This window comes from Suncus etruscus, chromosome 6 (genome assembly GCF_024139225.1).
Source record: "Suncus etruscus isolate mSunEtr1 chromosome 6, mSunEtr1.pri.cur, whole genome shotgun sequence".
Classification (NCBI taxonomy): Eukaryota; Metazoa; Chordata; class Mammalia; order Eulipotyphla; family Soricidae; genus Suncus; species Suncus etruscus.
In genome coordinates this window covers 14,682,544-14,695,067 of record NC_064853.1, presented here as the reverse complement: position 1 = coordinate 14,695,067, position 12,524 = coordinate 14,682,544, and the positions used below count along the sequence as shown (strand labels likewise).

At 46.5% G+C, this 12,524-nt stretch overlaps 1 protein-coding gene across 1 annotated transcript in view; it reads left to right on the top strand.

The window, feature by feature from the left end:
- PGM1 (phosphoglucomutase 1) overlaps positions 1–12,524 on the top strand; it is a 69,543-nt gene that overhangs the window by 45,101 nt on the left and 11,918 nt on the right. The window contains exons 6-7 of the mRNA XM_049774398.1: positions 4–158; positions 3,650–3,765. Coding sequence (XP_049630355.1) covers positions 4–158; positions 3,650–3,765 — 271 coding nt within the window. The remainder of the gene's footprint in view (positions 1–3; positions 159–3,649; positions 3,766–12,524) is intronic.

Genomic DNA, 12,524 nt, shown 5'->3' with positions numbered 1-12,524 from the left:
CAGGACCGGAACATGATTTTGGGCAAGCACGGCTTCTTCGTGAACCCCTCAGACTCTGTGGCTGTGATCGCCGCCAACATCACCAGCATCCCTTACTTCCAGCGGACAGGCGTGCACGGCTTTGCCCGGAGCATGCCTACCAGTGGCGCCCTGGACCGGTATGTGCTGCCTCCTGGCCTTGGCTGGAGCTCGTTCCCATGGGGTTGGGGGTGGGGGGCTGTCAGAGCTTCTGTCCTGCAGTTCCTATTGATTCCATGAAGGCAGCAGCAGGGGGGGGAAGTGTCGCCTCCTCTCCCTGAGCGTCTCCTGAGTCTCTTCTCTCCTGGCCTGAATCTGTTTGTTTTGGGGGCACGTTCAAGTGATGATGTGCCCTGGGGGACTGTCATCTTCTACTGGAGAAAGACTGGGCTCTGCACCTCCAAACTCTGCCTCCCACTGTGTGCCTGATGCAGAATGCACACTTCATCTCCGCACACACCCACACATGCCCACCTTGATCTTAAACACACACATACCTTTCACACACACTCCATGTCCCATAAAAACCCACACACTCATATATCCCTATATATCCCCATACCCCAACACCTCCCACATCTTGCTTTCTCACATACTGTATTTTCTGGCATATAAAACGACCGGGCGTAGAATACGACTCCCTAATTTTAGACTTCCTCTCTGACTCTGGCCAAGCTGAGCAGGCTTTTTACAGCGTAGATTCGGGTCCAGAACATTGTCTAATTTGCATGCATCAGAAGCTTGCTTGGATTGGCTGAGCTAGAGAGGTGGCGGGTCCGAGCAGCCTTGCAGTGATTGCTGCAGGATCAAGTTGGAAAAATGGTTTTGTGGCAATATCCAGATGATTTTCGTTTAGCGGCATGTCAAAATGTTTTTCGGGAGATACTCGGCGTATAAGACGACCCCCGATTTTCGGTTGACTTTTTTTTCGTTTCAAAAGTCGTCTTATATGCCAGAAAAATGGTACTCCAAATGCACATTACACGTCCTGTCCTCCACACACCCACAAACACCCAACACATTCCGCCTTCCCATACCCACATATCACACACCTCACATACACACACACACACACACACACACACACACATCTCCACACATATATGCCACATTTCCAAACACTTCATACTCTTCCACTTACATTCACATCCCCCTCCCTGCTCCCACATATATACCCATACTCACCCCAAACGCACATCAGCTTTTAAAAGGGTAGGGCCAAAGCAATAGCACAGCATTTGCTTTGCATACAACTGACCTGGGTTCAATCTCCAGCATCCCATATGGTTCCCCATGCCTTCCAGGAGCCATTTCTGAGCACAGAGCCAGGAGTAACCCCTGAGCACTGCCGGGGATAGCCCAAAACCATAAAAAAAAAAAATAAGAAAGGAAGGATTAGGTAAAGAGTGAGGCACAAACATTGCATCTGACCCAGCTCAATCCCTGGCACCATACAGGCCCCTTAGCATAGCCCAGGGTAGCCCCGGAGTCTTCCCAAACATGAGCCAGTGTGACCCCCAATGAGGTAACCCCAGGTGTCCCTGGCACTGCAGGGTTTGACCAGTGCCTCATCCTCTGGCCCAGCTCAGGTTCTTAGAGATGCCTAGAAACCCAAGGTTGACTAAGAATCCAAGAGCCACTGGGAGTGGACCCCTTGCCACCCTCAGGCATTACTGGGGAATCTGTCTCAGTGGTGCCTGATATTGAACTGGGGTTGACCACGTGCAAGGCAAAAGCCTTAACCCCTGAACTATCTCCCCAGCCCCACACCAGGAAGGAAGGGAAGGAAGGAAAGATTGAAGGAAGGAAAGGGGGAAGGCAGGACAACAAAAAGGGAAGTTAGGAAGGTAGGCAGGAAGAATAGCAGGAGAGAGCTTTCTTACCCTTGACTAAAGAAGAGGAAGCAGAAGTCAGAAGTTTTTGGGGTTTTGTTTGTTTGTTTGTTTTGGGGGGTCGTACTCGGCAGCGCTCAGGAGTTACTCCTGGCTCTATGCTCAGAAGTCGCTCCTGGCAGGCTCAGGGGATCATATGAGATGCCGGGATTCGAACCACCATCCTTCTGCAGGCAAGGCAAATGCCTTATCTCCATGCTATCTAACCGGCCCCAGAAGTCAGAGTTTTGCTGTCTCCCAAGATCTTAGTTAAATCAGTGAGACTTATAATTAGAAGCTACAGACCAGAGACAGCACAAAGATTTGGGGTACATTCTTGCATATAGGAGACCCAGTTTAGATCCCCAGCACTACATGGTCCCCTAGTACAGCTGGAAGCTACTCCCAAGTTCCACCAGGTGTAGCCCAAAAGATCAAAAAGGAAAAAAATATCAGGTACCAGAGCAATAGTACAACTGGAAAGGCACTTGCCTTGCCTGTGTCTAACCCAGGTTTGATCCCTGCTAATTTTATGGTCCTCAAACCCTGCCAGGAGTGATCGTTGAGCACTGAGCTATGAGTAAGCCCTGAGCACTAGCTGGTATGACTCCAATCCACTCCCACACCACTACTACCCAAAATAAAAAGAATCAGAAGTTGATATTTTATGTTCCCAGACAGTCTCTGAGAACCCTTCTGTGCCTACAAGGAAAAGTCTTATTCCTCTTTGGGAACACAGAAATACTACATGGAAGCACAAAGATGAAGGAGTTTGAGGGGAGATAGGACTGTGGGCCCTAGAGAATTGAGATGGTAGAGTTGGGAGATCCTGATGGTCACTGACCTTGTGGCATTTCCTGGTAAAATTAAGGGGAATTGGGGCTGGATCGGTTGCTCAAGCAATAGGGCATTTGTCTTACGAGCACTAACCTAGGACGAACCGTGGTTCGATCCCCTGGCGTCCCATATGGTCCCCAAGCCAGGAGCTATTTCTGAGTGCATAGCCAGGAGTAACTCCTGTGCGTCACTGGGTGTGACCCCCCCAAAAAAAATTTAAAAATTTAAGGGGAATTAAGGGAAGCTAGGTGCTGGTTGTGCTGGCAATGTCAACCGTGTGACCTGGGGGCACATAACAAAGCATCTGGGTTCCGTCTCCCTGCCTGTAAAAAGCTGAGCTCAAAACTCACTAAACATAGCATCAAAACTTCATCCTTGGGGCTGGGAAGGTGGCGCTAGAGGTAAGGTGTCTGCCTTACAAGCGCTAGCGTAGGACGGACCGCGGTTCGATCCCCCGGCGTCCCATATGGTCTCCCCAAGCCAGGGGCGATTTCTGAGCTCATAGCCAGGAGTAACCCCTGAGCGTCAAACGGGTGTGGCCCAAAAACCAAAAAAAAAAAAAAAAAAAAAACTTCATCCTTTATGGAACAGGCCTCATTGCAAACTGGCATACAGCACCTCAAAACCAGTCCTGTCATTTTCCTTTTCTTTCCTTTTTATTTTTATTTTTTTTGCAACTGTTTGCTTCTTCTAAAATATGAAACCCAGTCATCAATATTCGTCCCTTTCTTCCTCTCCTATATACTCCCTCAGACTCCACACAGACTTACCCATTGTGTAGGAATTTCCACTGACAATTTTTCACCCATCTGAGACTCCTGTCTACCTCAGAACCATGCTCAGTGAGACCCTGGATGGCAATAACAGCTGCTGCTTTCCATGCCTCACACGTATGCTGCAACTTGGCTTTTGTGCTTTTACAGGGTGGCTCACGCCACAAAGGTTGCTTTGTATGAGACCCCAACAGGCTGGAAGTTCTTCGGGAATCTGATGGATGCCAGCAAACTGTCCCTATGTGGGGAGGAGAGCTTCGGGACAGGTAAGGGAGCACCCCCATCACTTCCTTGCTCAGAAGAGCATCTTACCCCAGGTCACCCTAAAGTAGCAACCCAATTCGCAAGATCTCAGCCAGGTTGCAGGTTATTTACAACCACCCACATGAAGTGGCATGTCTTCTGCCAAATGATCAGTCTTTCTTTTAGAGGACCAGGAGCTTTGAGACAGGAAATTGGGGGCCCCCCTCACCTCCACAGCTGCCTGGTCCTGGAGTCTGCAGGAATAAGCGTGAGAAACCTGGTTTTAGTACCCCTGTGGTCAAGGAAACCTTTGTCCATATTTCCATTTTGGGGAAGACACTAGATGGAACCAGTCAGCTTTTTGTTTGCATGTATAAAGAGGTTGGACGGCAGCATTAAATTTTTCCCTTTAATAAGCTCGTGTTTTCTGGAGCAATGAACTCTGCTTTATTGGGGTCCAATGAAAGAAGAACGTCAAGGAAAACGTGTTTTGCTAGGTGGACAGGAGATTTAAAAAATGTACACTGGATTGGAACAATAGTACAGTGGTGCTTGCCTTGCCTATGGTTGACCTGGGTTCGATGCCCGCATCCCAATATGGTTCTCCACGCCCAACAGGAGTGACTCCTGAGTATAAAGCCAGGACTAACCACTGTGCATCACCACTATGGCCAAAAGAACAAAACAAAACTGCACTCTATCAAAAGAGAAGTGTGTATGCCTCCTGTTTTGGGAAAAGGGTGTAAAATGGGGTGCTTTGGGTTGCCCTGAGAGCCTTAGCGTTTATATCCGAGGCCCTCCTGCCTCCTCCCTGCTTGTTTGGACATTAGCATGAAATTTTACCTTCTTCTTACCGTCCCCACTCCCCTGGGGTTGTAGAGTAGCCGTACTAATGTTCTTCACCAAAGAAGACATAGTCAGAGTCCTTCATAGTAGAATGCCAGTTTCTCTTGCTGTCCTACAAGTCTGGGAGGAGGGTGAGTCGAATGAACTGGTAAATTCAAAGTATCTATTTTTAAAAGTTGTAAGCAATTCGATATCCTGAAGGAGTGGCCAGACTGTTTGGTGATGAACTGACTGGACAGAACTTATTCTTGTAGGACTAATTCAAGTCATGCATTTTCACAAAGATTTGATGATTTCTTACGTCTGTGAAGCAATGGCCCATTGAGTCCTTTCTACTCAGCAACAGTCTTACAGCCATGGTGAATGTCCCCTCAATCCTTGACAAGTGTCCAATGAATGTCTGACATAGTCTTCTCCTATGAAACTCTGCCTAGGGTTACCTAGACCAGACTTGGTAGCAATCATTCTTATTGTTTTTTAATTAGAGAACTGAATTATTTAATCGAATCATGGAGATACATAGGTACAAAGTTGTTCATGATTGAGGTTCAGTTATACAATGTCCAGCACCCTTTACCAGTACACATTTCCCGCCACCAATGTCCCCAATTTTCCTCTTATCCTCTCCCTACCTATCTCTATGGCAGGTATTTTTCTTCTCTCTCTCTTTCTCTCCCTCTCCCTTTTTTTTTTTTAGACACTGTTATTTGCACTATTGTTAATGATGAAGGGGTATTATCTCCTTTCAGCACCCAGTTCTTTTTCAGGGTGATCATTTCCAACTATCATTTTCATAGCAGTTCCATCTCTGCCCTAACTGCACTTCCCCACTATTTGTTATTCTTTTTGTTTTGTTTTGTTTTTTTTGTTTGGTTTTTGGGTCACACCCATCAGCGCCCAGGGGTATTTCTGGTTCTGCATCAGAAATCGCCTCTGGCAGGTACGGGCGACCATAAGGGATGCCGGAATTCCAACCACCATCCTTCTGCATGCAAGGCAAACACCCTACCTCCATGCTATCTCTCTGGCCCTATATGTTATCCTTTTAAGAAATTAATCATGGGGCTGGATCACAGCAGTGTTTGCCTTGCAAGCAGCCGATCCAGGACCTAAGGTGGTTGGTTCGAATCCCAGTGTCCCATATGGTCCCCCATGCCTGCCAGGGGCTATTTCTGAGCAGATAGCCAGCAGTAACCTCTGAGCACCGCCGGGTGTGGCCCCCCCAAAAAATGAGTCAAATGAGGGGCCAGAGAGATAGCATGGAGGTAGGGCGTTTGCCTCGTATGCAGAAGGATGATGGTTCGATCCTGGCATCCCATATGGTCCCCCAAGCCTGCCAGGAGCGATTTCTGAGCATAGAGCCAGGAGTAACTCCTGAGAGCTGCCCCCCCCCCCAAAAAAAAAGAAGTTAATCAAATGAAAAATTTTTGGTATTGTCTTAGGGATAAAATCTAGAACCTCACACATGCAAGGCAAGTACTGTATCATCGAGATGTAAGCTATAAATTTGTTCCTCCTTCCCTTCCCTTGTTGCAGTGATTGGGGTGTGTGTCACACATGTGGTTGTGGGTGCTGGAGATCATACTGGAGCACTGAGGACCCCTAGTGGTTGTGTTTATGGTGTCACCCTTCATACAAGTGGATGGCACTGAGCTGGAATTTACAGCCTGTGGTAAGGCAGGCACGCAACCACTGAGCTCCCCAGCCCTAATTATCATTCTTTGTGGATGAAGATGTCTTAGAAAGAGGCACTGTGTCTGAGTACTTCCAAACTCCCTGTGTCCCTGTTAGGGTGTAGCGTCTTGGGAATCCAAAACTTCACATTTGGGTTTCCCAGGCATGTTTGTATACATAGAAGATCACCAGCTCTATGGAGAGGTCCTGGACTAATGATATTTGGAATACACCGCTCTTTCTTGGATCTGAAAGTGGTGCTGGGGCATTCTAGAACATTCTACAGTAAGAAATTCTCTTTGGGCCCGGAGAGATAGCACAGTGGCGTTTGCCTTGCAAGCAGCCAATCCAGGACCAAAGGTGGTTGGTTCGAATCCTGGTGTCCCATATGGTCCCCCGTGCCTGCCAGGAGCTATTTCTGAGCAGACAGCCAGGAGTAACCCCTGAGCACCGCCGGGTGTGGCCCAAAAACCAAAAAAAAAAAAGAAAAAGAAATTCTCTTTGCAGTTTCACCTGTATGGGTGAAATCCCAGCCCCTGGGATATTTTTGGGGAGAGAGTGCTCAGCTGCCCCTCATTCCCATAAAGAGCTCCAGGGTAGGACAGCTGCTCTCAAGTTCGCTCTTTTCCAGACCATCTTCTATGAGTGTCCCCAGCCTTCTTTTCTTTACATTGCTTATCTACCAATTTATCTATGTCAACTTCTAGAAGCTTCCAATTTTACCAGTGCCCTTCATAGAAAGCTTGTGTCCAAAATGGAGCCCAATTAAATCCTCCAGGGTTGAACTGACACTTTGATGATTATATGATGGCCGTGTCTAGAGCACTGTCCCTGTAGCCATATAAATTGCATTTATGTTGGTTTTGAGAGCATTTCACTACTTGTATCCTTTGACATTTTGCTCATGTAGTTCATCAAACCCCTCTGGGCGTTTTATTTTTCTCCCTTCTCCATTTGTTGTTTGGGTCATAGGACCAGGCTTTACATATTTGGTTGCAGCACTGGCTAGGGGTACACACTTGAATGCAGGCACCGAGTTAGTTAGCACTGCACCCCTTATCTCAGAGTGAACCGTGGTGTTTCTGGGAAGTTTGGAATATTGGAGTGCTTTAGTTTAATTGAGTTCAGGGACACAGTTCCTTGTCACCACCCCAATATTGCTGGGTGTGGTTCCTATTTGGAAAAAAAATTAGTGAACAGACAGGGACTGCTTCCTTCTTCCCTGGGGATGCTTGTCAAAAGAATCAGGGTGAGAGTAGTGGGAGGGGACCCCCTGCCAGGTTGAAAGATTAATGTGAAATGGAAGTTTCCAGTCAAAGAGAATAGGTGGTGCAGATGACAGAGGACAGACAGACAGAGATACAGACAGACAGACGCCAGTGTTTTTGATGACCTTGTGGCATTGGTTCTTTCATACTCCATGTCCCTCCCCAGGGGCCTGTCCTGCTAAATGCAACCAAATCCCCAAAGCACTGGCTCTTGCTACTCTCAGCCAAGGCATTTTTCTGGGCTGGGACCCAGGAGAGCCTGGGTTAGGCCAGGTTGGCTCAGTGCGGAGTGTGCAGAGTGGAGAGAAGGGTTTCTGGATGCTGAGTGGGCAGAATCACCTGTACCTATGCCGACCCTGTCTCCCTGAAAGGGTCAACTTACATCTTCCTGGTGCATTTGGGACAGAGGGCATTCCCCTATCTGATGACTGAGAAAGAACAGGGTCCCAGACAAGTTGATGACCAGAAACACTTTATTCCATTCCAACAATGTTTATGTAGGGCAAGAGGAACTGGAATATGCAGGGTGGTAGGACATAGCAGAAGCATAGCCAGGGGCAAGTGAGGTGTCAGGGAGAAGATAAGCATAAACATTGTGGTTTAGGAATGCCTCAGGAGCAACACGGTGTTGATAGGTTTGATCTATCAAAGTGTTGATCTCCTTTAAGCAGAGCCCTCAATGGCCCAGAGTAATTAGCAATCACTAATCAAGGGGAGATGGGACCCTCTTTGTGCTATTGTTCTGCATCTCTGAAGCAGTGCTTCTGAACCTTTCTCCTCAAGGAAACCCCTTATGGGGTTCCCCAGAACAGTTTCTCTATGGGGTTTCATCTGCCAGGCGGTTTGGGAACAGTGTCACATGGGGCATCCAACATACACCCATGGGAGAAGCTGGCCAGGATTGCAGGGACCCCAGGACCATCGAGCCTACTCTGGATCTGGCTGTGCCCAGTGGTGCTGGCAGCAAAGTTTCCTCTTCTTACAATGTACCAGAGCATGGTTAGCTGCTTTGCTTTACCTTTATTTTAATTAAACACACACACACACACACACACACACACACACACACACACACACACACACACGCAATGGCATGGTGAAAGTAATTCATACATCTGTTATGGAAGCAAACTGCTTATTGGGCTAGATCATATCTGCCCCCAGATATATAGTTAAGAAACATTGTTTTGTTGGGCCACACCCAGTGGTACTTGGGAGCTATTCCCTGCTCAGTATTCAGGGGTCACTCTTGGTGGGGTTTGGAAGACCATATAGTACAGGGAGCAAACCTGCACCTCCTACATGCAGAGCATAAGCTCAGCCCATTGACCTCTCTCTTCACCTCTGAAGAGTATTATTTTGAAAGTTCAATAAATGGAATGTGTTCATTTTATCTAGACATTCTCTGTTTCTCTTATGCATAGGAGTGGATAGATACTGGGTCTTACAGTTCTATATATATATACTTAACAATACCACTTACTTTCTCATTGTGTAGCCTTTTTTATGTGTGGGGGTTGTTGTTTGGCTGCACCTGGTGATTCCTGCTCTGAATTCTTCCTAACAGTGCTTGGGGAACCATATGGGATGCTGCCATCAAACCTGGGTTGGCAGCAAACAAAGAAAATACCTTCCCCGCTGTAGTATCATTTCAGACCTCTTCACCATGTAGTCTTTTGGTGATAGGAAGTCGGCATTAGCCCCATTTTGCAGTTGAGGAAATGGAGGCTCAGAAAAGCCTCTGGATTTTCCCAAATGGGGACGACTGTCACCAAGTCTTAGACCTGTCACCGTCTTATATTTTTTTAATGCGGAAGTTACCAAGCATTTGTAATGGACTTGACTTGACAAAGTTATAGCTGCAATATCAATAGCTCCAGAAACACACACACACACACACACACACACACACACACACACACACACACACGTGAACTGTGAAACAGATGAAATTTCCCCAGAGCCCAGAATCTTTTTTTTTTTTTTTTTTTTTTTTTGGCTTTTTTGGGTCACACTCGGCAGTGCTCAGGGGTTATTTCTGGCTCCATGCTCAGAAATTGCTCCTGGCAGGCACGGGGGACCATATGGGATGCCGGGATTTGAACCGATGACCTTCTGCATGAAAGGCAAACGCCCTACCTCCATGCTATCTCTCCGGCCCCAGAGCCCCAGAATCTTACCTCACATATTGATACATCCAAAGTGATGAGAGTTTCCAAAGAAGGCAGATTTTCTTGTGTGCAAATGGAATAAAATCTTTATATTATCCAAAATAGTGTTGATGATATGGGGGGAGTGATTTTTAGTCTTCTTCTTTTGGGAGTATTGGGCCATACCTGGTGGTGCTCAGGAGTTACTCCTGGCAGGCTAGGAGGACCATATGGAATGCTGGGGATCAAGCCCGAGTTTGTTCCATTTCAGCTGCCTGCAAGGCAACTGCCATAGTGCTGAGCTATTGCTCCAGCCCAATTTTTAATATTATAAATAACTTGGTTCAGGTTGGGTTGGATGTTTAGATTTTGTTTTCCTGCATGATAGAAGATAGCCAGATTCTACTTGAGCAGAAAAAGCACAACGGAAACACTGTCTTTTTTTTTTTTTTTTTTTTGGTTTTTGGACCACACCCGTTTGACGCTCAGGGGTTACTCCTGGCTATGAGCTCAGAAATCGCCCCTGGCTTGGGGAGACCATATGGGACGCCGGGGGATCGAACCGCGGTCCGTCCTACACTAGCGCTTGTAAGGCAGACACCTTACCTCTAGCGCCACCTTCCCGGCCCCGGAAACACTGTCTTTTTGCAATAATTCTAGCACTCTCCTTTTCATCCTAGTAAATAAAAATAAGAGAAAAAAAGAGGGGATTAAGGTAGGGGTGCCAGACTTATAGCTACAAGCTCATAGCTATGTCTTCAGTTTCCATTGCTTTGGCAAAGGCGCCAGAATCACAGGTAAACTGTTGCCAAAACACTGCATCATTTGTGCAAGGTTCAAGCACCAGCGAGTCGACTTTCTGTTGCTTGAAATCATAGTCAAGACCAAAAAAAGCAGTCAGAAGATGATAAAACTTGGCAAACATTTTCCAAATTTCTCGAGGGGCTGAAAATACTCCCTAATAGCTCATGTTTTGCCAACATCCAGCTTGTGAGAGTTGTTACTCCTAAAAGTTATTTATTTTGGAGGAGAAAAATCTTTGGAAGGCAGTGGTGGTGTGTTTTCATGAACCCAAAAGGAAGAGAGAACATGGGGGGAGGGTTTGATGAATTCATTGAGTCATTCATTCATGCGTGTCTCTGCAATCAGTTCTTTACCATATCCCATGCGCTTTGCTCATTATCTGACCAATTACAAGGATTTCTGAGAAAATTTGTGGCTCATGGGAGGAGTGGCTCATCCATGGATGATGAAGAGACAGGGCAGTCATCATGCCAGATGTTTTGAGTTGGTTGGTTGCTATAGGAGAAGAAAGAAAAGTGACACATAACTGTTGGGGAAGTTGGAGCTTGACTCAAGAGTTGAGGGCACTTGAAATGGCTCTAAAAGGATGAATGAAAAGGGCAGAGTGATAGTACAGTGGATAAGACATTTTTGGCCTGCAAGCAGCCAATCTGAGTTCGATCCCCAGCATCCCATATGGTTCCTCTAGCACAGGGGTCTTCAAACTTTTTAAAGTGGGGGCCGGATTACGGTCCCTTAGAGAGCTGGAGGGCCGGACTATATGAGTTACTAATTCCTACTCACACTGCACATATCTTATATAAATAAAATGAAAACCGTTTATAAATAAACAGATCATGCGCCAGTATTTCAATGGGAACTGTGGGCCTGCTTTTGGCTAATGAGATGGTCAATGTCCGGTTCCATATTTGTCACTGCCAGCTGTAACAAGTGATGCAAGTGGGCATCAGTTAATCTTGATCTGGTTGGAGATTTCAGATGTTTCATTCTTGAAAAAGTTTGTTCACAGGCATAAGTGCTACCAAAGATGGTTACCATTTTGAGTGCATGGTTCCTGATATTTGGATATACACTGAGTGTATATGCTGGCAGGTGTCTTGGCAACCAAACAGCGCTCACTGCTGGCGGGCCGGATCAGACTCCTCTGCGGGCCACATGTGGCCCGCGGGCCGTAGTTTGAAGACCCCTGCTCTAGCACCTCCAGGAGTAATTCCTGATGACAGAACCAGGATTAAGTACCCTGAGTACTTCCAGGTGTTGCCCAAACATCAAATAAAAGTATCAAGTGGAGAGGAAGCGTGCTTACCTCATAGCTACTTGTCTCATTACCAGCACTGAACTAGAAACTCTGACAGCTCTGAGAAAAGCAGTGGGAAGAAGAGGGGAGAAGCATGAGGAGTTTGAGCAGGACAACATACATACCACTCTTAGAAACAAAGTATATTGGCTGGAGTGATATAGAACATCTGGGTAGTATAGTACAGCACATAGCAGGTAGGATAGCAAAGCACACAGCTGACCCAGGTTCAATCCCCAGCTTCTGACTTGTACCCAAGCACCACTAGGAATGTTTCCCTGATCACAGAGCCAGAAGTAAGCCCTGAGCATAATAAAGCATAGAAAGGAATGGTGTAGAGTTGTTTAAAAAGCAGAACATAGCAATAGAATTTAGTATATAATCTGGCTTCCCCAAGCCCCGGTTCTCCAGATAAGTAGTTTCAAGGCAGCCAGTGAGGTTGGCTTCACACTGGGCTCTGGGAAAGAGTCTCCTCTGTGTGTAGAAGCACATGCAGAGGAGCTAGCTTGTATTTGGTAAATATTTTGGCAGAAACATCAGCATGAGACAGATATGCTAAACCTGCCTTGGTTAAAGAAAGATGGCTGAAATTTAGTCACTGGATCAGCAAGAGGTTCCATTTTTTTTTAAAGGTTTGATACTTGAACCTTTCTAAATTGCTTTCCATTAAAAAAAGTGTTTAAAAAAAAAGTGTTATCTCTCCCCCATCACAGCCCTTCAGTGTCTTTTTTTCCCTTACACCT